This window comes from Pectinophora gossypiella, chromosome 24, assembly GCF_024362695.1.
Source record: "Pectinophora gossypiella chromosome 24, ilPecGoss1.1, whole genome shotgun sequence".
Classification (NCBI taxonomy): domain Eukaryota; kingdom Metazoa; phylum Arthropoda; class Insecta; order Lepidoptera; family Gelechiidae; genus Pectinophora; species Pectinophora gossypiella.
The window spans coordinates 5,463,634-5,487,730 of record NC_065427.1 but is presented as its reverse complement, the minus strand read 5'-3'; the positions used below and the strand labels follow the sequence as shown (position 1 = coordinate 5,487,730).

Sequence of the window (24,097 nt, the reverse complement as noted above, 5' to 3'; positions counted from 1 at the left end):
TGGGATTCCACGAACTAAAACGTTTAGAACAAAGCCAAGTCCATTTATCTTATTCTTAAATTATTCCTGACTTATACACAAGCAATTTTAAAGTTATAGATCTATAAATATTTCGCTGTTCACGTAGATTTACTATTAACTATTCGAAGGAAACCCCTTAGGGAAATCCTGTTGAGAAAACATGCTCTGGAAATACTTGCAAAATGATCACGGCCCATTTAATATCGTGTGGGATCTGCATTGCACGGCAAACACGTCGCACGCGACAGGAACTATTTCAAGCGTTCGAGATTGTGATCTCACCTGATGGTAAGTGACGTTATGGTCTAAGGTGGATCACGTTTACCTAGCAAATGCCTATTCACTCTAGCCTTGAAGACTCTCAGATTATAACGAGTTGGAAAAACAAAGGACGGTAGACAGTTCCACTCCTTTGCTGTTCCAGGCAAAGCGTTCAGTGCGGATTGGTGGTATATCCACAACATAAGGATGAAATGTCTGCCGACCTCTAGTTGTCCATAGATGGAATGGGATGGGTGGAACTCGTGAAGTTCCTGCGCACACTTACCGAAGTATGTCCTATAAAAAACCGACAGACAAGCTACCCTTTGTCTGTGTTCTTCCACTCTTATCAAAGACTTCATGCATGCTCGCTGATTATGAGTACTCTTGATCTGGCCTTGTAAACATCCTGGATCTGAATCGCGGAATGTATGTACGCTTAGCCCTTCCTCTTGTAATTTTTGTGTCTGCAAAAAAAATTACGAACTGGTAGTAATTTGTGCTCATGTCGCCGCGAGCGCTAGTGTTGAAAACATTCCCAGATTTTCCTCTTTCCCGATTGCGGCGAAGCAAAAAGGAAGGTTATGTGTTTGACCGCTATGTATTTTACGTCTGTTTCCACTTAACTTCTAAAACCACTTGTCAGAAATTAACAAATGAGATGCCATTAGAAGCGTCTTGACTGTCCGGTTGTTATTTATTTTTCATCATCATCATCATCATCAATTTAAGAGCCACGCTCTTGTTGGTGCAGCATTTTCCAAGCTACTTGTTTAGGGAAAAATACGGCAATGGTTTCCCTCTTGCCTACCGCCCCGCAGTACTCTGTCTGACGCGAATGGCGCCAGAGTAGTGATTGGATTTATTTTTCGATGTGACTTATTTTAGATGTGCCTTGAAAAGCATCGACTACTTGACCGGACAAATGGGTGTTCTTTTGATACGGTTCATAGGTAAAACATTCCTAAGAAACCCACTTACAATTCCACGATGACTTTTCGATAGTGGAACTATTTCCATCTTCAGGTCTGCTCACAAATCAGTCCACTGCAATCTTGTGTTTGTTGTCAAACACCGTATGACGTCACACGTCTCGTGTCCTATGGGCACGCGTTACCTTGTAAACATTACTTATACTAGCAGTTAAGTAGGTTCTCAAAAAAAAAACAACAAATTCTTACGTATTTTTATTTGAATTTGTTAATGCTATAAAAGTAGCCAAAGATATATACACTTCTCATCAAAAAAATCGAAACACCTTGCAAGTTTACGTTTTGTCAGGATTATCAGAAAAATGTGTACATTTAGGAATAAATGTTAAATGTCGTTTAATAGTGAGTAATATGAGCTTATCAAATCTTAATGTTAATATTCTAAATTTAAATGAACTTTTCATAGGTTTCGTATTTTGTTAAATGAGTCATTTTTATTCCGTATGGAGTATAAAGGAAATGGATAAAACAACACACGTAAATGAAAAAAAAGCTAAAAAACGTTTATTTAATAACTTGTATTCCCTCCCCGAGCTCTAATTACTGCTTCCATACGGTTCTTCATCGATCGGATGAGAGTCACGATCACATGCTGTGGTATATTGTCCCATTCCTCTTGGATTGCATCTTGCAGCTTGCTAAGTGTTTCTGGGGCAGGATCTCTTGCTCGAATTCGTCTCTTTAATTCATCCCACAGATGTTCAATGGGATTCATGTCCGGGCTTCTTGCTGGCCATTCCATAATAGAGATATCGACTTCGTTAAGATAATCTCGTACGACGCCCGCGGTGTGAGCCCTAGCATTGTCGTGCATGAATATGAAGCCGTTGCCAATAAAATGTGCATAGGGCATCACATGAGGCTCGAGACACTCTTCGACGTACCGATGACAGTTTAGTGCAGGCAGACGTGGCCCAGACACGAAAGCAAGCTCTGTCTTACCGTCGGCGCTGATTCCTCCCCAAACCGTCCACGAACCGCCACCATAGCTGACCTTTTCTTCAATGCAGCATTGTGCATAGCGTTCTCCGTCTCTTCTGTAGACCTTGTTCCTTCCGTCGTTACCATACAGCATAATTTTACACTCATCAGAAAAGAGAACTTTGCTCCACTGTAGGTATGACCAATTTAGGTGCTCACGTGCAAAGTTAAGGCGCGCTCTTCGATGGTCTGCAGTTAATTTCGGCCCATTTGCTGGCTTATGCGGTACCAGTCCACGATCCTTCAACCTTCTTCTAATTGTAGAGTCACTTACAGCCACCCTTCGTACAACACGAAGCCGCTGCTGCAGTTGAAAAGCGTTAAGGCGTCGATTTCTTAAAGAAGTTGTTACAATAAATCGATCATCTCGCTCAGAAGTGACCCGATTCCTGCCAGATCCTGAACGGCGCGTGAACAAACCAGTCTCCTGATAACGTTTATAGACTCTATGAACAGATGACAGGCTTAGATGCAGTCTTGCAGCCACAACACGCTGACTAAGGCCAGAATCCAGCAATGCCACAACTTGGGCGGCTTCTGTGGGCGAAGTATCCATACGTTTTAGAAAAAAAACCTTTTTTCAGACGTCCCAAAGTCACAGTATTGAAATAAAAAACAAAAAGTTTAAGGATAGGCGCCAATTTTTAGTTTTTAAACGCTAAATGTACTCCAACCCTAAACACACATTTGTCTCAAAACAGTGATTCATTTCGTTTATAAGATAAACAAATGAAATTCTAATTTTGAATTTAGAATTTTCGCTTATTACTGTAATGGCCAAACTGCCAGCTATACATTTATGTATTTTTTTTCATCGTATGAATTCTTTTTTGTGTTAAATTCGGACAGAAACAATGAAAACGGAAGTGTTTCGATTTTTTTGATGAGAAGTGTATTTTTAATATTCCCCACATTCCCGAAAATGCATTTACGGAGGTATGTGACCTAACCTGTATTGGGCTGGTTTTCCCTTCGCGGTTTGGAAGGTCAGACAGGCAGTAGCTTCTGTAAAAAACCAGACCTGTCAAAGCTTCAGGTTAGGTAAGCGAACCCTGTGAAAAACGGGATAATGCCAGATGATGATAATATATTTTTTATATATTTTTTTTTCAGCATCTATGACCACATTGTTCCTATGTCATCATATCTTTTGCAAGCTGTCTTTAAGTCGTTAGTGCCAATATCCGCTCTCCCTTACTCCTTAGCGGCTTACGTCCATGTAAGACTAAAGTAAGACCCAGAGGGGGTGAGGTAAATTTAGCTCGGCGCCCGATACGAATTGGTGCGGGGCGGAGAGTTACCGTCCTATACGTAGTATTATTCTTTAGTCCAGGGTTTCCCAAACTGTGAGTTGCGACCCACTGGTAAAACGACACACCAACCGACCGAGCCATCGTTTGTTATTTAAAAGTCCTTTATTCATATTGGTAACGATTCAATCTTCAAGAAGTTGGTCCCGACTTTGCATAGCGACCGTGGCCTCGGGGATAAGTCGTAGTCCAGACTTCTTTGAAAACCACTGCTTTAGGGTATGTCCACGAACGAGTATGTCTCAAATATTACTAATGTTCGTAAACATTAATGAATTATGATTTATTTTTGGTGTCTGTACAATGCGTGTGTTGTACGAATTTTATTTTAACTTGCAATATGCGAATATTGTAATTGTATTTTAAAGTGGATTTTTTTATTATGTTTTATATTGATCAAAAATCCGACATCATTTTTTGCATTCCAGACTTGCTGTATTTTATTTAAAACCTTTATGTACCACATTTGATGCAAATAAAAAGAAAAGATTTTAACGACCTACTTCACTGCTCAGATATAAACAAAAGCATTGTGTACCCGTAAATATGCACGTGACACAAGTTAATAGTGTGTTGTCAGACGCACGCGCAGTTTTGACGAATGCAAATGCAAACATAACACGGCTAGATTCAGCGCTGAGTACTACGCTAGGAACGATTCAAAGATTTTTCTATAAAATATTACCTCCGGTTGATTGAGGGGAGGACTGTGCCCAGCAGTGGGACGTATATAGGATGTTTAGTTATGTTATAAGGTTCATATTCCATTCATTGAGTTAAATTAGTGTTGTCGATTTATAAAATCGATGAATTGTTTAAGATTTGTTTAAATAAAATATGATATAAATAAATATTCATTGACTTGGTTAGAAGTAGAAGAGGTAATAGAAGTAAGGATCTAGATGATACAGTTGTACTCATCATCATCATCATCGGCCCATTAACGTCCCCACTGCTGGGGCACGGGCCTTTCCTATGGATGGATAGGGAGATCGGGCCTTAAACCATCACGCGGGCCCAGTGCGGATTGATGGTTATTAACGACTGCTAATGCAGCCGGGACCAACGGCTTAACGTGCCTTCCGAAAACACGGAGGAGCTCGAGATGAAATTTTTTTTGTGGTCACCCATCCTATGACCGGCCTTTGCGAAAATTGCTTTACTTCAACAATCGCAGACCGAGCGCGTTAACCGCTGCGCCACCGAGCTCCTTAGTTGTACTAATTGTTGTACTGTAACTTACTTTTTGTTATTTACCTACTACATTTCACTCACTACATTTAAAAAGTAAATAGAAAAATAACAAAAAAAGAAAGCTTGGCGCTAACAGGCACAGTTTCTTGAAGTTCTTCGAAGAAAGATAAAAACTGGTCGGACGTAAACGAAGAAAAAGAAACTGGTTTTGCGCAATTAGCTGAGTGAACTAGCAAGAACTGATTGTTCCTAGAACGACGGTTGCCACCTTACTAATTACTTTGACGTACATTTGTCTAATGGTGAACGCGCACGTAGATGCGCCGCACGCGCCGAATTCGTCGCATTTTGTAAATCTTTGTATGAAATCGTATGCATCATCGCGCACCTATCCGCGCTGCACAATCCGGCCAACTAGTTAATACCATCTGCGGCAAATCTACAATGTGTAACGTAAAAAAAAAATAGCTCCGCATGACTCGCATTTTCCCGCAAAATTCGATGCCTCGGGCGCGTGCGGCGCCTGCGGCGCATTTATAAGTACGCGTTCGCCTTAGGCGCCAATGTTTTTTTTCACTCGATGTATTGCCAAAAATTGTACAATTCCCGAATCCCCTTGGCAGATATAGGTAAATATTGGTAAACAATGAAGTGAAGATGTGAGTAGGCAATTAATTAGTGTAAAATCAATGTCCGGAGCGAGAGAGTGCTGATGTCCGGACAGGTTTTGCCAAGTTTTGAATATATCTACTGCATAATACATCTTTTTTTTTAAATGTCTACCTATTTAAAATGTTCTTTTGAATTTCGTCAGGTTAACCAGACATTTTTATTAGATTACTTTTTTAGGGTTCCTTACTCAAAGGATAAAAACGGGACCCTATCAGCAAAACGGGACTGTCCGTCCGTCCGTTTGTCACCATTCTGTATATCAAGAACCGCGTTAGGTAGACAGTTGAAATTTTCACATATTACAATATTTCTGTTGCCCCTATAATAAATAATAGAAACAAAATAAAATAAATATTTAAGTGTGGCTTTAACGGCCTCTGTGGTCCAGTGTTTGAGCGTCGAGCTCATGATCCAGAGGTCCCGGGTTCGAATCTCGGTGGGGACATATCACAAAAATCACTTTGTGATCCCTAGTTTGGTTAGAACATTACATGCTGATCACCTGGAAGTCCGAAAGTAAGATGATCCGTGGTTCGGAAGGCACGTTAAGCCGTTGGTCCCGGTTACTACTTACTGATGTAAGTGAGTAATCGTTACACGAGCCATGTCAGGGGTCTTTGGCGGCTCAATAATAACCCTGACACCGGGGTAGCTGAGGTTGGTAATCCACCACACAATCCATACGATAGAAGAAGAAGAAAAATAAATAAGAAGTATTTGTTATGTTATGTTATGTTAAGAAGTGGGGGTCCCATACAACAAACGCGATTTTTTGCCCTATTTTGCTCGATATGAATAATGGCAATATATAGGCAATATGAATCGTGTGTACCTACTGTTGTTTACATAGCCACGGAACACTTTGGCCGGTTTTTTTTAAACAATCAAATAAAAAAAATGTTGAAATACAAAGAAATAGTTTTCGCGATTTCAGTTTTGAGTCCTTTTAAATAGGGTAAATGTGGGATAGTTGCCGCACTTTTTGAAATAGGCAAATAAATGATAGAATATGAGTTTTCATAAAAATTAAATGATTATGATGTGTTGTGTACTTATTAATGAAATAAATAATTAAAGTATTTTAACATTAATAGTTGTATTTTTTTTTGTACAAAAGAAATAAAAAGGTATTATAATCGGGGATAGATGCCTAAAGTGTGGGTTAGATGCCATAATAATGATTTGGCTTGTGGGATAGATGCCCTATGCATATAATTAAAGATTATCTTAGATTTATTTATTATGATTTAATTGACAAAGTACCTAAAGTAAATATCTTAGTATCTTGTTTCAGGAAACGTCTTTTCAGGGTCCTGGCAGGAATTCCATATCGACGAGATATTTCATTCAAGCCGTGCTTATTCTGCCTCATTTCTTCCAAAGCTTCTCTTAGGGCATCTTCCGTCCATTCGCCCCGAGGGCTTGCCCCTACTTGCACGTACTTGCGAGGCATATCTAAAATATAAAAAGTCTATTAAAGTTTAATAGGGGATAAATAATGCCTCAAAGGGCATCTATACTCACATAAAACTAGGCATCTATCCTTTTTTGAGGGGATAGACTCCGCGCAAAATATTGTTTACTTCAATGAAAAAACATACGTAAATAATAAACAAAATCTTTTATTTAAGACATCTACACTTAAATAAAACAAAAATATAGACACTTACCTCATAAAATCAAAAGTTGCGAGCTTATCAATATTTCAGACGAACCAAATTCACGAATTAATTACCGCAAAAAATGTTCATTGTCTCACAATTCGCGACACGTCCTTTCCAGCTAAGTGCGTGGCACTGACTTAAGGACGGGCGGGGGTAGGGTTACGTTAAAAAAAAAACACAACGGGTCTAATGTTTATACATGTCGCTATGTGTTTACTGAGGCAACTATCTCACTGAGGCGTCTATCCCACATTTACCCTAAGCATACCATCGTTTATGTAAAGGAGTTAATTATTGAACTCGGTAAACAGTCAGATTTACACACCGTAGCAATTCAATTCCTTAGAGGTAGAATACAGTGGTTTGCGTTAGCCCCGAAATTAATAAGCAAACTGTTGAATTAATTAAACGCAAACATAAACCGTTTGCGCTTCCGTTTCGACGGACAACAATGGCAAGAAATCATTAATCATTTCTGTTTTACTTTGTAATTATAACTTGAAGTTGTTGTTTTAATGTCAAGTGTTTCTTGATCACTTTTGCCTCTAATTGACTAATGCTATAAAAAATACCATAACATAAGCTCATGACTAGGTATATAAGTACACAAATCTCACCGAGCCTTCTACGGTACGCGTTGATGAGGTTGTCATCCACCTAACAACCTACACTATAGAAGAGACAGAACTTTCTGTTAGACCAACGTGATAGGTGAGCCGTATCGCCGTCTATAATGGTCAAGTCTGGCGCTCTGTGATTCGAATTCTGGCCAATACTATTTAGAATTATTTTTTATTACATACATACATAAGCTCACAAAAAAAATAGCATGGAAAATGCTGCACCGACAAGAGCGTGGCTCTTAAATTGATGATGATGATGACATTAACTCACACGGTTACGCAGAAACTATGGAATTCCATACTTCTCTTGCTCAATTCTTACGTATCTGTAAAAAAACCGGAGCTGTCAAATCTCCAGGTTAGGTAAGCGGACCCTGTAAAAAAGGGGATAATGCTAGGTAGATGATGATGGCGAAGCACCGTGTGTCGTAAAGTTTGCGGACGAGTGGAGTGCAAAGTTGATGTATATACGTGTAAGGGGCGTTCCAACCTCTTTCTTCCGTGGGCTTGCCCTCTGATCTTCTTCTTCTTATCGTGTGCGTTGTGAGGTGGAATACCAACCTTATCAACCCTGGTGTCAGGGTTATTACTGAGCCGCCAAAGACCTCTGACATGGCTCATGTAACGACTACATACTTACAGCAGTAACCGGGACCAACGGCTTAACGTGCCTTCCGAAGCACGGATCATCTTACTTTCGGACAATCAGGTGACCAGCCTGTAATGTTCTAACCAAACTAGGGATCACAAAGAGATTTTTGTGATATGTCCCCACCGGGATTCGAACCCGGGGCCTCCGGATCGTGAGCCCAACGGTCAACCACTGGACCAAGGAGGCCTCTGATAGATAGACCAAGTGGAATATAGTCGTAAGCTCATGTCACGTTACACGCACGGTAACTGAAATCACGGGTGGAAAGTTTGCGGGTTCAGATATCAAACTTTTATGTACTACGCACTTATCACCCGATTTATAAGTCCATCGCTCTAACCTGACCACTACGATGACACGCGTTTCCTCAAACCGACATTATGGTGTCATGCCAATGACCCGTCAAGAGTTTCGTAGAAAATTGTCCTCTAAATTAAAATAAAAAAGGGAAGTATAATAAAAAAAAATACGGACAGTTCCTCGAATTACTGGCAAGGGCCCAAAGATGACTAGCTTGATGATTTCAACTCTAAACCGAGTAAGATGATACTGAAGGACTGATGTCGTAACACGTTGCATTTACTAGTTACAGCATAAAATGTATTCAACGTTTTTATCACGCACGCCTTCCAAAAGTCCGGGACTCCATAGGCCTGAGTTATGGACACGATATACATAACAAAACGTAAGCTCACGATGTCACGACTACATCCCAATTGGGGTAGTCAGAGGTACATCCAACAAGCTGAACAAAGTACCCACACCTCACCGAGCTTTCTGTTAGACCAACGTGATAGGCGGTGAGCCGTATAGCCGTCTATAATGGTCGAGCCAACTGTGTTAGTGAAAACTGCACTTGAGATATATTTAATTATTACATGTATCGACGAATTTCAAATCTGTTTACACATTTGACTATCAATTTGTACCTCTTTAATACACCCATCATCGATCCTTAGTCGACATACGCCGGTTAGTAGTTCCAATCCCATTTCACAAGACTCTTAATCGGAAAATCCACACTAATATGATAAATATGAAAGTAATACATAACATAGTAGATCGTACCTTTTCTAAGGACATCCCCAATTTGGGATTTTTATTTGTAGGTATGTCGTTTGCCAGACTTGCACCAATGAGATATTAATCTCTAACGCAAGTGGGTCAGTCATTGTAGAGTTTGCGGCCGCGGGGTCGATACATGTAATAATTAAATTTATCTCAAGTGCAGTTTTCACTAAGTTGGCTCGACTATTGTAGACGGCGATACGGCTCACCACCTATCACGTTGGTCTAACAGAAAGCTCGGTGAGGTGTGGGAACTCAGTTCATCTTGCGATGGATGTACTATCCCATTTGGGTTATAGTCGTGAACTTACGTAGTGTTATGTATAAATCAGAAATCAGAATCATTTATTCAACGTAATTATCATGGATAAACTTGTTGAAGGTCAATGTAACATTTTTGAATTTACGTCATTTCGCAAGGTGTTATGGCTGAGGAGAAGAAATGACAAGAAACTGCAACAGCAACACATCTTTTAAAAACCAATGAGGATATACATTACAAGTTATTTAATAACTAGAGGAACACATTCAATACCAGACATTTTTATCATTTAGGTAGTCATTAATCTTATAATAAGCTTTTTTACATAAAGTAAGCTTCACGTGAGCTTTAAATTTATTTTCTGACAAATTTAAAATATTATCTGGTATTTTATTGTAAACACGTATACATAACCCCAAAAAAGATGAATTTAATTTACTTAATCTAGAATTTTGAATAGCAATTTTATGTTTATTTCTTGTATTGTAAGTATTGCCTTTCACAGTTTCTCGGAAGGAGAGATAAGTTTTTACGTACATACATAATGTTTTCATATATATATTGACTTGCGACCGTCAGTATATTTATTTCTTTAAACAGCTCCCTCAAAGAGTCCCGACAACGCAGCTTATAAATAGCGCGAACTGCTCTTTTTTGAATGATGATATATAGTTTCCATATGTCAAGCTTATGTAGTCCCTGAGTTTTGGAAGGCGTGCGTGATAGGATATTTTTTTATGAGTTTAAGTTTATGTTTTAAATGTTTTAATGTAATAAGTACGGCCATTCGAAATCAGGGACTAGTCAATAACTGGCAGTTGTACGGTCACAAGTACTAATATATATACATTTTAAAACCATGTCACATTAACTTTTTTGACAATTTAAATCGTAAGCCTCATTAAATGTCAAATATGATAGTGCGACAGGGTTCTAAAGTGGGTACATGATATTGCTCATGACTGTACGTACAAATATAGCTTTTTCGCATGTTTTTGTTTACTTACCTATAGCTGTGCTCACCCCGTTAAGTATCAAGGGAGTGAATTTATCTGTGTATGTATATTCAATACACTTTCTACAAGGAGTAAACGATGTAGCTCGACCAAATTGCGGTGTTATTTCCACTTGCAATGCTTTTAAGGAAATAAAGTGATATCGATATTGGTCGGGTTATATTAGGGCAATGGACTTGTGAGTCATATCGTAAATATTTCCGCAGTAAATTTGAATTTAATGCGTTTAAAATGTATGACTGTAATGTATTAAAGTTATCGTTCTATAACTACCTCTATATGTGTCATATGGTGTTCTTTTTATATAGCGGTCAAAGTGTCATACACCGGACACTTCATACAAACAAACTCGTTTTACACAGACAACCACACATTGACGTTATCGTACACGCGCATCTGTGTGTGTGACGTCTGGCGCCCTTAAGATTGAAGACTAAAGTAAGACTGAGGGGAGGGGTGAGGTAATCCTAGCTCAGCCGCTGGTGAGGAGCGGAGAGTTTCCGTTCTATACGTAGTACATAATATAACATAAATAGCCTATATACGTCCTACTGCTAGGCACAGCCCTCCCCTCAATTCGGAGGAGGTATAGAGCATACTCCGCCGCGCTGCTCCACTGCGAGTTGGTGGAGGTGTTTTTGGGACCAACGACTTAGCACTCCGAAGCACGGAATCATCTTATTTTTTAAGCTGGCGGTACCGGCTCTTATTTAATTAAGTAAGTATGTAGTGGTTAGATGAAGCTATGAGACCTATATGTAAGTATACTTTCGAGTATAACGTCAAAGTTGACTAAGTAGGTAAAAAATTAAGCTGCCTATTAAACATACAACTGTATCGCAATAAGTCGAGATAGTTGGCAAACATAATCACTGCAACCTCTACTACTATACAGGGTGTTAGTGACGTCGTAACGAAAACTTTGAGGGATGATTGAGACCATGATTCTGAGATGATATGAAGTAGAATTTTCCGTCGCAAAAGTATGGAACAGAAAATAATAAAAAGAAAAACAAAAATTTTCATGAATTTTCCGACAGAAAATTCCACTTGATATCAACTCAGAATCATGGTCTGAATCATTCCACTCAGTATTTGTTACGGTGTCACTAACACCCATACCTACTTGTATGGGTACAGTATGTACTTGTGCGGGGTGTAAGTGACATCGTAACGAATACTGAGGGGGATGAAACAGCTAATTATTCTGAGTTAATATCAAGTGGAATTTTTCATCGCAAAAGTATAGAATTGAAAATAATTTAAAAAAACTAAAAAAAATCATGAATTTTGCGACGGAAAATTCCACTTGATATCAACTCAGAATCATGGTCTGAATCATCCCCCTCAGTATTCGTTACGATGTCACTTACACCCCGTATATACTTAGACACAGTTCTATAATCATGACCTTGCTTCTCAATTGTCACAGTAACCCACAATGGATTGTCTTCGCAAATATTTGACAAAAACTCGATTTCTTTGAATGTATTATTTAATATGAATATTGGACTTGTCTTTGACCGACAATTTGATAATAACGTTCATTCATAATGTTTTGTTTTGGCACTGATTCGTGAGTGAGTGAGTCATTATGGAGATGTAACCTTGATATATGAGGAATTATTTTGAATTTTTCAACAATATTTTGGAACAGTTCAACAATGAATCTGATTTCATTAGGAAGTCATTCGATTTGTCGCCGTGTTTAAAGTATTAGCTCTGTGTTTCCACTGCTTGAGCATTGAGCTGACAATCCGGAGGTCCCGGGTTCGAATCCCGGTAGGAACGTACCACAAAAATCACTTTGTGATCCGTAGTTTGGTCAGAACATTACAGGCTGATCACCTGATTGTCCGAAAGTTGGTCATCAGGGCACATGCGTCAACAGTGTTACGATAGATATCGATCGACATTACGCTGCGCTTACGCAGCTATGATTGATCAGATACTGCTTTTGAAAGCGCAAATAGAGCGTGACTATTGCATAAGTAGAAAAAGGTACATTTTGTATTCATAACAAGTTTTTTATAATAATAACAGATTTATTTATTCAAACTTCCCAGCGTTCATGTAATTGATAAATGGAAATTATAAATAAATATATCCCAATTGGGGTAGCCAGAGGTTCATCCATCGTAAGATGAACTAAGTACCCACATCTCATAAGCTTTCTGTTAGATCAATGTGATAGGTTGTGAGCCGTATCGCCGTCTATAATGGTCGATCCAACTGTGTTAGTGAAAACGGCACTTAGGATAAATTATTATTAATTAGATGATTATAGTTTACAGGTTATTTACAATTTTATTTAGGTATTTCATCGCGAATATTAAAATCATGTTTTTATAAAACTGTTTCTTTTCTTACATTATTTTTTTTACATTATAATAATAAATGTATACTTGTTTTGTATGTTGTATGCAATAAAGTATATTGTATTGTATTTATAGGTAGCCAAAGAGAACTTTTTAATGAAAATTATTATTCACATCACTAATTTAAGAGCCACGCTCTTATCGGTGTAGCATTCTCCATGCTGCATTTTAGGGATAAATAGGGCAGTGGTTTCCCTCTTGCCTTCAGCCCTGCAGTACTCTGTCTGACGTGAGTGTGATGGCGCCCAGAGTAGTATATTTCAAAGCCGTACTAGGACTCCTGTCCTCCGCCTGTGAATAGTACTGACAGTTACTGCTGCCCTCTGTCAGGTTCCAGGCTACACAACCAGTAGGGTAGTAGGGTTTCTGGGAACAATTATTATTACGTTTCCGAATTTAGTTTTCCTAATCATTTTTAATTATTCCATTTCATCAAAAGTTAGTAACGACCTCCGTGGTCCAGTGGTTGAGCGTTGGGCTCACGATCCGGAGGTCCCGGGTTTGATTCCCGGTGGGGACGTATCACAGAAATTACTTTGTGGTCCCTAGTTTGGTTAGGACATTACTGTCTGATCACCAGATTGTCCGAAAGTAAGATGATCCGTGCTTCGGAAGGCACGTTAAGCCGTTGGTCCCAGTCGTTACATGAGCCATTTCAGAGGCCTTTGGCGGCTCATTAGTAACCCTGACACCAGGGTTGATGAGGTTGGTACTCCACCTCACAATCCACACGATAGAAGAAGACGATCAAAAGTTTAGCTTTATACAAGGTCTTTTATTCTAAAATAAAGTCAAACAATAAATATTACACGATACGCATTGTTTCCTGTAACTGTAAATATATGAAATGTGAATATAAATGAAGTGTGAACAGCCATGATACATCTTAAATGTATTCTGGTACTTTACCCGTAATACGGTGTTCTTCCCGCTATAAGTGTTTATGTTATCGATTTCAAATTAGAGTGTTATGATATTAGCATACTTTTGAGCCGTAGTAGTCCAGTTGGTAGAACGCTTGCCTCTCACTTTGACATCGCAGGTTCAAATCCAACACAGGCAACCGATATTGTGGGTACATGACACTGTCGCACTATCACATTTGACATTTAATTAGACTTAAGGTTTAATTTGTCAAAAAAGTTAGTGTGACATGGTTTCAAAGTGTATGTACATATTAGTACTCGTGATCGTACGGTGTGTGGTATAAGTCTTCCTAAAAGGTGCATAAACTATTTTTTTAGGTTATGTAAAAAGAGAAATTAGTGTTACCCAGAGTGAAAAAGAGATACCACTTATTCAAACAAAGCAGTGCGCAAAATGTTTTGACCGGTAATGGATACTTGGCTTTTTAACTTTTTGTTTTCTATTCCTTTCACTCGACATTGACTTCATAGAATTTCTTAAAATTTAAATAACTTTCCGCACAGGTGTTGTCTATTTCAATCGCTTATCTCAGCACACTGATACATAACAATATTTCACTGAAAAATAACGGAAAAGCATTCCATTTAGCCCAAAATAATACTTCCGTCATATTAATAAATCAATTTCAACACTGTGGCCCAGTTGGAAGAACGCTTGACTCTCACTATGAAGTCACAGGTTCAAATCCCAGTATGGCTTTAATTATTTTCGAATTCATGTTTGGATTATAAATGATTACCACGCACTATAACGCTTATATTTAATAACCGAAAACTACGCAATCGATGTCGCGGGCTTTATTTTGACGTTGCATTAACAGTTGGCATTAACTACTTGGCCGGACAAATGGGGAGCGCTGAAGGCTCTCATCTGGTACAACATTTAAGACAACAGGCCTGCGGGTGCCCAGTTGGGCGCGAACCTCGGCTCAGGGCGTTGTCTGAGAGGAAAAATATTTGAAAGAATTAATCGACCCTAGTGGGTCGATAGCGATAAGCGCTGATTGAGGGAAATCGTCGACCACGCCGGCGGGGTCGGTATCGGGGTCCTGAAGGATGTCGCGGGCGAAAGCTAATACTATACCTAATAAAAATCAATAAATATTCTCCTCAACTTGAAACTCTAGAAACGGATTTTCTTTAATGATTTATTGATATTATTCTTAAACACGCAATAACATCTGATTGAAGATTGTTGATACTTTGCAACATTGAACGTGCTAAAGGAATGGACTTTCATCGCAGATTATTATTTTTGATTCGTAAACATGTCGATTTTACTAGAATACAGTTCATGAAACAAAAATTTAACGCCTGACGCACTCAGACAGTTCTGACATAGTCCCCTCAATGGGTACATGACGACCGACCTTCCGTTTCACGTAATATATTAGTATAGTTAGATTATCTATAGTTCGTTTTCACACATTTCCATCCACTAATCCATTACTCTTTCGACTTTCCAGGTGATAGACTTCGGCAGCTCTTGCTACGAACACCAACGCGTGTACACGTACATCCAGTCTCGATTCTACAGAGCACCAGAGGTGATGATGGGAGCTCGGTACGGGATGCCCATCGACATGTGGTCACTCGGATGCATACTGGCGGAGCTGCTTACAGGTAACAAACAGCGCGTTACTAAAGCATACCAATCAAACACGCGTAACGCTTCCGCTGTGAACGCTCTTATGCACCTTCATATGTTTGATTTACCGCGCGATAGGCTGTTCTACTCTCCATAATCTTACACGTTTATTATAACGTATCTATCTATTTATATCAGACTCGGCCGAAATCCTCCTATAACCGTGTGTGACCGGACCTTCAAGTCGAAGTTCGGTTTCGCCAGCCACATCAGTGCCCACAACAACGACCCGGGATAGATATTTAGGAGTCACCGTCGCCCATCATCAGTCTAAATTCATATCCAATTTTTGACGTACACCTCTTCCATGTTTTTCCACTTCCGGCGATCTTGGGCTATCGACATCCAGTCATATCCTGCGTGCCGTGCGATGTCGTCCTTCCATTATAACGTATACGACCTATGAAATCATTGAATAGGTTATGTAAACAGCCTCCGTGGTCTAGTGGTTAGAGTGTTAGGCTCACGATCTGGAGGTCCGGGTTCGATTCCCGATGGGGAGTGTCGAAATCACATTGTGAGACTTTCCTTTGTTTGGTAAGGACTTTACAGGCTTCAATCACCTGATTGTCTGAAAAAGTAAGATGATTCCGTGCTTCGGAGGGCACGTTAAGCCTCCTGGCTATTAGCCGTAAAAACACCTCCACCTAACCGCAGTAGGGCAGCGTGGTGGAGTATGCTCCATACCTCCTCCGGTTGATTGAGGGGAGGCCTGTATCCAACAGTGGGACTTATATAGGCTGTTTACGTTATTTATGTATGTAAATATAAGCGTATCAGTTTGTAACCTAATCGTTTTAATTCGCCAATTTCTAAACTAACATCTTCTCAATTCCAGGGTTCCCACTCCTCCCGGGAGAAGACGAGGCGGACCAGATGGCATGCATCGTGGAGCTGCTCGGCATGCCGCCACAGAAGCTCATCGAGCAAGGGAAACGGTCCAAGAACTTCATAAGTAGCAAAGGTCTGCCGCGGTACTGCACCGCCACCACATTAGCTGACGGCACTACCGTGCTTAGCGGAGGTGAGGAACTTTCTCCATCTTTCCAGAATGTTCTAGAATCTTCTAGAACTTTTATTGTCTTCGTTTGCTAGTAAGCTCATGGAACTAGGGAAACATATCGTGCCTGGCTTTGCAAACTGACGTATCTGCAATTTTTTGGTAAAATAATTTGTGTCTTATTGACAATAGCAAAAGGTGCAAGCCGATTCGCCAAAAAAATAAGATACATCACTTAGCGACGATATTGTTACTTTTGTAACCAAAATCTTTTAGCGATAACAATTAGTAATATTATAAATAAGTGATTTAATTTAATACACCTTATAATTACTATATTACATTAATTAATTACACACTTAAAAAATGAAATAAAATCAAAATTAAAATATATATAATTAATATATATTATAATTTTGATTAATATATATATATATATATATATTAATCAAAATTAATAATATATATTATAAATGTGAAAGTTTGTGAGTATGGATGTTTGTTACTCTTTCACGCAATAACTACTGAATGGATTTAAATGAAACTTTACAATAATGTAGCTTATGCATCAGAATAACACACAGGTTTTACCGCTAGTATTCGAATAAAGAAGACTTGTTTAGTTCTTTTTGCTGCGATTGAATCATACAATCGTGATAAACAGGAATGCAGTATTGTCTAAAAGAATGTCGAAAGCTAATATTTGAACACGTCACGTCACAAAACTACAAATCGTATCTAATTTTATTGGGGACACACACCTTCGCGTCATTTGACTCAATCTGACTCAGAGACTTACAATTAAATTCCCACCATCTCATAAAAGTAAACATGATTATAAGATTATTTATATTCTTAGACATTCTTGCTGTGTTAACATAGGTTAAAAATACGCGTCTTTCACCAACTGTCGTTACTGCATAATGCATACTCTCTGACTCAATGTTCTGTGATGAAAGCATATACTGATGTTGTCATTTTTACATAGAACTGTGATGCATTAAGCGTAATTTGGTTGTGGAATAGTTGTTTAGTCAGTCGTGAGTAAGGGGTGGTGATTCCCGTGAAATCATTAGCTAATACGACAGATGGATATATCGTCTACCGTCGTCTTATAATCATGTAAGCGCCTTTTTGAAAAATCACATTCCGATGAGCCGTGGTAGCCCAGTTGGTACAACGCTTGCCTCTCACTTTGAGGTCGCAGGTTCGAATCCAGCACAGGCCTAAACCAATGATTGTCGAATTTGATTATCACGTGCTCAGCGGCGAAGGAAAACATCGTGAGGAAACCCACGATCGAGAGAAATGCATTTCGGAGGTATGTGCCCTAACCTGTATTGGGCTGGTTTTCCCTTCGCCGGTTGGAAGGTCAAACAGGCAGTCGCTTCTGTAAAAAACTGACCTGTCAAATCTTCAGGTTAGGTAAGCGGACCCTGTGAAAAACGGGACAATGCTAGGGAGATGACATTCTGATGTGATTTTCTTTAACAAAACTTCAATTTCTTTGAATTAATTTCATACTGCCCATCCCACTAAGGACTACGTGCGTAAGTTTATGTATGTGTAGATAGTCGTTGGACAGGGCACGTCCCTTTAACTAACTTACACCATATACTGAGGATGATACGACGTTTGCTTGAGGCGATACAGCTCATCACATATCCCGTTGGTCTAATGGAAAGCTCGGTGAGGTGTGGGTACTTAGGTCATCTAGCGACGGATGCACCTCTGACTACTCCAATTGGGATATAGACGTTTCTTCGTAAAACACTAACAACCCATTTTTATACATTTTTCACTTTTTTTTTCCTCATTAGAATTCATACATTATCCCCCTCCGTCAGTTTCTAAGAAACCCAGCCCAACCCTTAGTGTTGACAAATACATGTAGATTAGCCACACGATTACACGCCGCTTGGCTGCCGACCAAGTCTGGTAGACAGTTCATACAGTCTGATTAACATGATGAGTCAGTGTTTAGTGGTCGTATTGGACGATAGGACGACCGTGGCATAGCTTGGGCGATATGACGATGTTTTTTTTAGACGGAATAAAAAGGTATATACATCTATTAAAAACATCATAGAAGGGAAGCTAGAAGGAAAGAGAGGAAGGGGAAGACCAAGAAGAGCTTACATGGAACAGATTAAAGAAAAGGTTAACGTCGTGTCTTATAGGGAAGTCAAGCAATTGGCCTTTGATAGACTGGAATGGAAAATGCTACACCGACAAGAGCGTGGCTCGTAAATTGATGATGATGATGAAAATAACACGTCTGTATCTCTGAAGGGCAGAGGTGTATAAGTACATCCACTCCTCGCCAGCTATGTTTCAGTCCCATGTAATAGGGGGGAGCCCATTACCATTAACCGAACACAATTCCAAGAAACCATGTAATGTCAATTTTATCTATGATCCAAAAATGAATTCAAACTTTTATAAAAGTCGAATTCAGTGGTTTAGAGCACGAGCCATTCGCATCAGGGACACTACGATCACACACCGGACACTTCATACAAAAAAAAAACCTCATTTTACACAGACACTACACATTACTTTATCGTACACAGAAACTAAATGCCGTTTTTGCCTCAAGTACGCGAATCATGTTATTGTAGACTGCCCTGAGTTCAAGCGCTCTCTCCGAAAGGATAGATGGTCTTTCGTTCGTACTAATCGACTTTTTCCAAAATGTTTAGCTAGCGAACATGACAAGAACTCGTCTGACGCCATACGATTGAAGACTAAAGTAAGACCGAGAGGGGTGAGGTAAAGCTAGCTTAGACGCTGGTGGGGAGCGGAGAGTTGCCGTTCTATACGTAGTATTATTCCTCGTTCTATATAATTACGTATACAATAGGTAACCAAATAATTATTCTTATGTTACTAAAATGCAATGTGTCATCTGTCAAAAATATAAAAAAAGAATGAATTCAGTTCGTTCCAAACCAAGCAACCGAGTGTTTTACCTATAAAACTATCTTACTATGCTAAGATATAAGTCACGCTTTCTCCGAAAAGGGCTATCATAGATTCTAAGAACTAATGTTGATAAAAGAAGATGACTAGGATTTGCTTGTCGTTTCCAGGTATGTCGAGAAGAGGCAAGCCGCGCGGCCCTCCCGGCTCCAAGAGCTTCGTCACCGCCCTCAAGGGTTGCCAGGACAAATTCTTCATTGATTTCATTAGACGGTGAGTTTATTCTCATACTGATTTTGACGGTCTCCGTGACGATCACGATCCGGAGGTTTCAATCCCGGTGGGTTTATATCACAAAAATCGTTTGGTGATCCTTAGTTTGTTTAGGACATTGCAGGCTGATCGCCCGATTGTCCGGAAGTTGCAATTATTGCAATTTGACAGTTGCGCATATAAAAAATAAGTGCGCCATGCAAACAAATGTAAAATAGCAATATTGCTTTTTTAGATGAATTGCTTTGGTGTGGCCTTTTTAACTCCCAGTGTCTGATTGAGAATCAAAACCAGAAGGGTTAAAAACGCCACATCGAAGCATTTCATCTCAAAAAGTAATATTGCAATTTGACATTTGCGCATATAAATACAAGTGCGCAATGTTAATAAATGTCAAATAGCAATATAACGTATAGTGAATCGAACGCTTCCCCCACTCTTACCTCAACATTCCAACGTTCCAGGTGCCTAGAATGGGACCCAGAGAAGCGTCTCACCCCCGCACAAGCCCTGCGTCACGCGTGGCTGCGCAGGCGCCTGCCGCGGCCGCCGCACGACGAGGACGCGCCGCCGCCCACGCACGTTAGTATAGCACACCACAAACGACAGGCGGTGCCTAAGTGCACTGACAAATAGGTTTGTTTTTGTTATGCTTTTTATTTTTTGGCTAGGAGGTGTTTCAATCGTTTTAAGCTTTAATATTTTGTTTTTTTTTATTATTCTGAGATGAGAACCTTTAAAATGAAATATAACGTAACATAAGCTCATGACTCAATACTCATATACCGCCCCAATGGCGGTCAGAGGTACATTCATCACAGGATGAACTAAGTACCCACACTTCACCGAGCATTCTGTACTTGCTTTGTGTTTGATCCTTTTAAAACCCACCAAATATGATAAAAAACTTCGCAATTTTGCGGTAAGAACTAACTAACTGAGTCTATAATAACACCCGCTATACAGATTAAAAATCTGATCAGGTTTAACGGGCTTAATTAAGTATGTTTACCTAGATTGTCTGTCCGTCTTACCTGTAATATGGGTTGGATTGGATCACATGACTCCTAAAGGTAGTCTATAAAATCACAGAATAAATTATGCATCTAACATAAACAAATTTTGATTGTAGTTGTAAAATTGTTTAAAAATATAGGATACTAACATACTATTCATATATGGGGATTTAAAAAGTCCACATTGAAGCAATTCATCTAAAGAACACCCTTCTTCGCATAGCTTCGGGGATTGAAAAGCAAAATTGCTATTTGACATTTGTGGGAATTGCGCACTTATTTTTATATGCGCAATATTGCTTTTTGAGATGAATTGGTTTAATGTGGCCTTTTTAGACTTCTTGAATACCGGTTGCGGGGTTGACGAACCAGACAAACAATCACGATTGAAACACCTTCTGGCTGATACATCGACTGTGGTAAAATTTATTTATTTTATTACTTTTTACCGCAGTCGATTTTATTGTATTATTATTTGCATTTATTTATAAGTTCTATTTTATTTAACACATGTGCAGCATCTGGCGATCAAAACTTAATTTAATTTAGTTTTACTATTTTAAATACCTATTACTCTGTTCTTTATTTACTATAAGTGCAAGAGAGAGATGGAGCTAGTTTTGGCAAACTAAATTAAAATCAAGTTTGTGTGTGCCTGACATCGGTACCACTATCATGTCTTTGATTACGTTTATTTTTTATTATAAGTAGTTGTAATAACTTTTTTAATTACACATCTTTTTATCTTCTTTTTATCTTCTCTTCTTAAAACGTTATATGCTTTTACATATTGTTTTTAACGTTATTTATTCACTCTGCCAAGTTATATGCGTAAATGGCCCCGATTCCTGCGTAAATCTCGTAATTTTAAGTTATAACTGTCATTTTCTTATCCGCTGCAAAAGAAAGGGACTGATGATTGACAACTGTTAGTTTTAAAATGAATGAATAACCCACTAAAATAGGCATCTCGCTCATATGAAATCAGTTTGAAGTGTGCTGTCAACTTAATCCTGTCGGGTTTATTTATTTCTTTATTTATAAAGTACAACCACATCACATACATACGGGTTGTTGGCCAATATAAAATTTTGGGTTATAAATTTCTGCCTAAAATTTACGTGTGTTCCATAAATTTTATGCCTGTCGATTGCCCGTCCCTTTCCCTTTCGGCGGATAAGAAAATGACAGGTATGACTTAAAATAAAATTAGATGGTGTGTACTGGAATCAGCACCATTATACAGCTTATTTATGGTCTGAAACTAATAAATGTTTAGTATTCCTTGTGGCTTAGTTGTTAACATTATAAAAAGGATCAATTTTATTTAATTTTGATCTTGATAATTTAAGTAGTTTATCGTAACTTTATCGTGACGTTTAACACTCACTCTCTCAGTTCCTGTCTCTGATAAAGTCGGGACTTTTTCGCTCTTGTTGCGGTCGATAGTATTGATTTGTGTCACGTTTTGTTCAGCAAGGGTTGACGCTTTGTTCACATTGTTTTTTTATCAATTATTAGAGTTCATAACATTTTTACCTATATTTTACTTGATAATAATCACTATTCATAAAGTCACTAATGCTAAACTCGTTTCTATTCATCATCATCAGCCGTATGACGCCCACTGCTGGGCATAGGCCTCCCCCAAGGATCTCCACGACGATCGGTCCTGCGCTGCCCGCATCCAGCGGCTTCCCGCGACCTTCACCAGATCGTCGGTCCACCTTGTAGCGGGCCTACCCACTGAGCGTCGTCCGACACGTGGTCGCCACTCCAGAACCTTTCCGCCCCATCGGCCATCGGTTCTCCTCGCTATGTGTCCTGCCCACTGCCACTTCAGCTTTGCAATTCTTCGAGCTATGTCGGTGACTTTAGTTCTCCTGCGGATCTCCTCATTTCTGATTCGATCGAGCAGGGAAATACCGAGCATAGCTCTCTCCATTGCCCGCTGAGCGACACCGAGCCTCCTCGTTTCTATTAATAATCTTTATTCATTATTGTAATAACAATCAATATAATATGTAGGGAAAATATTAAAATTGCTTACTCAAATATGGATTAAGAATATTCTTGTACCGTTTATGACAAATAATTGTAATAAAAGCGTAAGTTAGAAATTAGAAAATTAAGAATAAACATTTTATGAAAGTAAAGTTAAGAATAGACATGCTTATGAGAAAAAGACGGTATAAAAATAATATTAGAAGAAATATTTTATGCCAAACTCTGTAGTGTTATGCTATCGCATACCATGCGAAGTATGTTGCGTATTTTGACCAACAGCCGTACGGCGTTTATCTTCGGTGGAGCATTTGCTGAGCCTGTGACCAGTAGGCATTGTTTGTAGTTACAAACACTTACTACTTAAGGTATTTATAGTTATAAATACCGCTGTTTGGACCAGTAGTCACAGCGGATAATATTTACGTAGATAAACGTCCTACAGTTATTGGTCGCGTTCGATAGTGTAAACGTGTCAACCTTGATGTGATAAATAATTCAAATAGAAAAGTAGTCGTGAAAGTTCTAATGATGGTACGTTTTGGTTTTTCAGACGGGTAGCGGCGGCGGCGGCGGGTCCCAGCTGGCGGGGTCGGGCGGGCGCGGCGGCTCGCTGCGCACGCCACTCGCACGCACGCCTGTCACCTTCAATGCCTCGCAAGTCGCCAGTACGTATACATACATACTTAATTGCATTGACATTCACGATAGAAGCCTCTTTGAGTGTTTTGTCGGCGCTGATTGAAACGTCAATTGAATTGATTGACGTAGACACCTAATCTGCTGAATGATGTTGACAGCAGTTAGCAGCAGCCGTCGACGGGTCCGCGACATACGCAGCGCAGTAGTGGCTGTTATAACCTAGAAATTGTCAAAGCTAAATCAATGATTGAAAAAATGACAATTATAAGTCAAATAATAAAGAATAGTTGTGCAATGAAACGAAGAGAATGGACATACTACATGCACGTCCAATTAATACCGCGTATTTCAAGCAATAAACGCTGTTTACGTAGATAAATGTATGGCTATTGATTAAAAATAATTAGCAGTGATACTCGTATTCACCAGTATTTCTTTGTTATTCCAGAAGCGAAACTACAAGCAGCACTATCAGAGGACGCGGGGATAGCGGGAACAGCCGCGGGGTCAGCTGGCTGCGGCGCCGGCGCGCGTTACTGGGCGGGGGGGAGCGTAGGGGCCGTGGGGGCTGT

The 24,097-nt window shown here is 39.3% G+C and overlaps 1 protein-coding gene across 1 annotated transcript in view; it reads left to right on the top strand.

The window, feature by feature from the left end:
• Positions 1 to 24,081, top strand: part of LOC126377881 (dual specificity tyrosine-phosphorylation-regulated kinase 2) — a 233,723-nt gene extending 209,642 nt beyond the window's left edge. Inside the window, exons 2-7 of the mRNA XM_050025932.1 lie at positions 15,487 to 15,643; positions 16,507 to 16,692; positions 19,761 to 19,863; positions 20,328 to 20,499; positions 23,437 to 23,551; positions 23,974 to 24,081. Of these exons, the coding sequence (XP_049881889.1) occupies positions 15,487 to 15,643; positions 16,507 to 16,692; positions 19,761 to 19,863; positions 20,328 to 20,499 (618 nt within the window). The 3' untranslated portion in view covers positions 23,437 to 23,551; positions 23,974 to 24,081. The remainder of the gene's footprint in view (positions 1 to 15,486; positions 15,644 to 16,506; positions 16,693 to 19,760; positions 19,864 to 20,327; positions 20,500 to 23,436; positions 23,552 to 23,973) is intronic.
• The last annotated feature ends 16 nt before the right edge of the window (positions 24,082 to 24,097 follow it).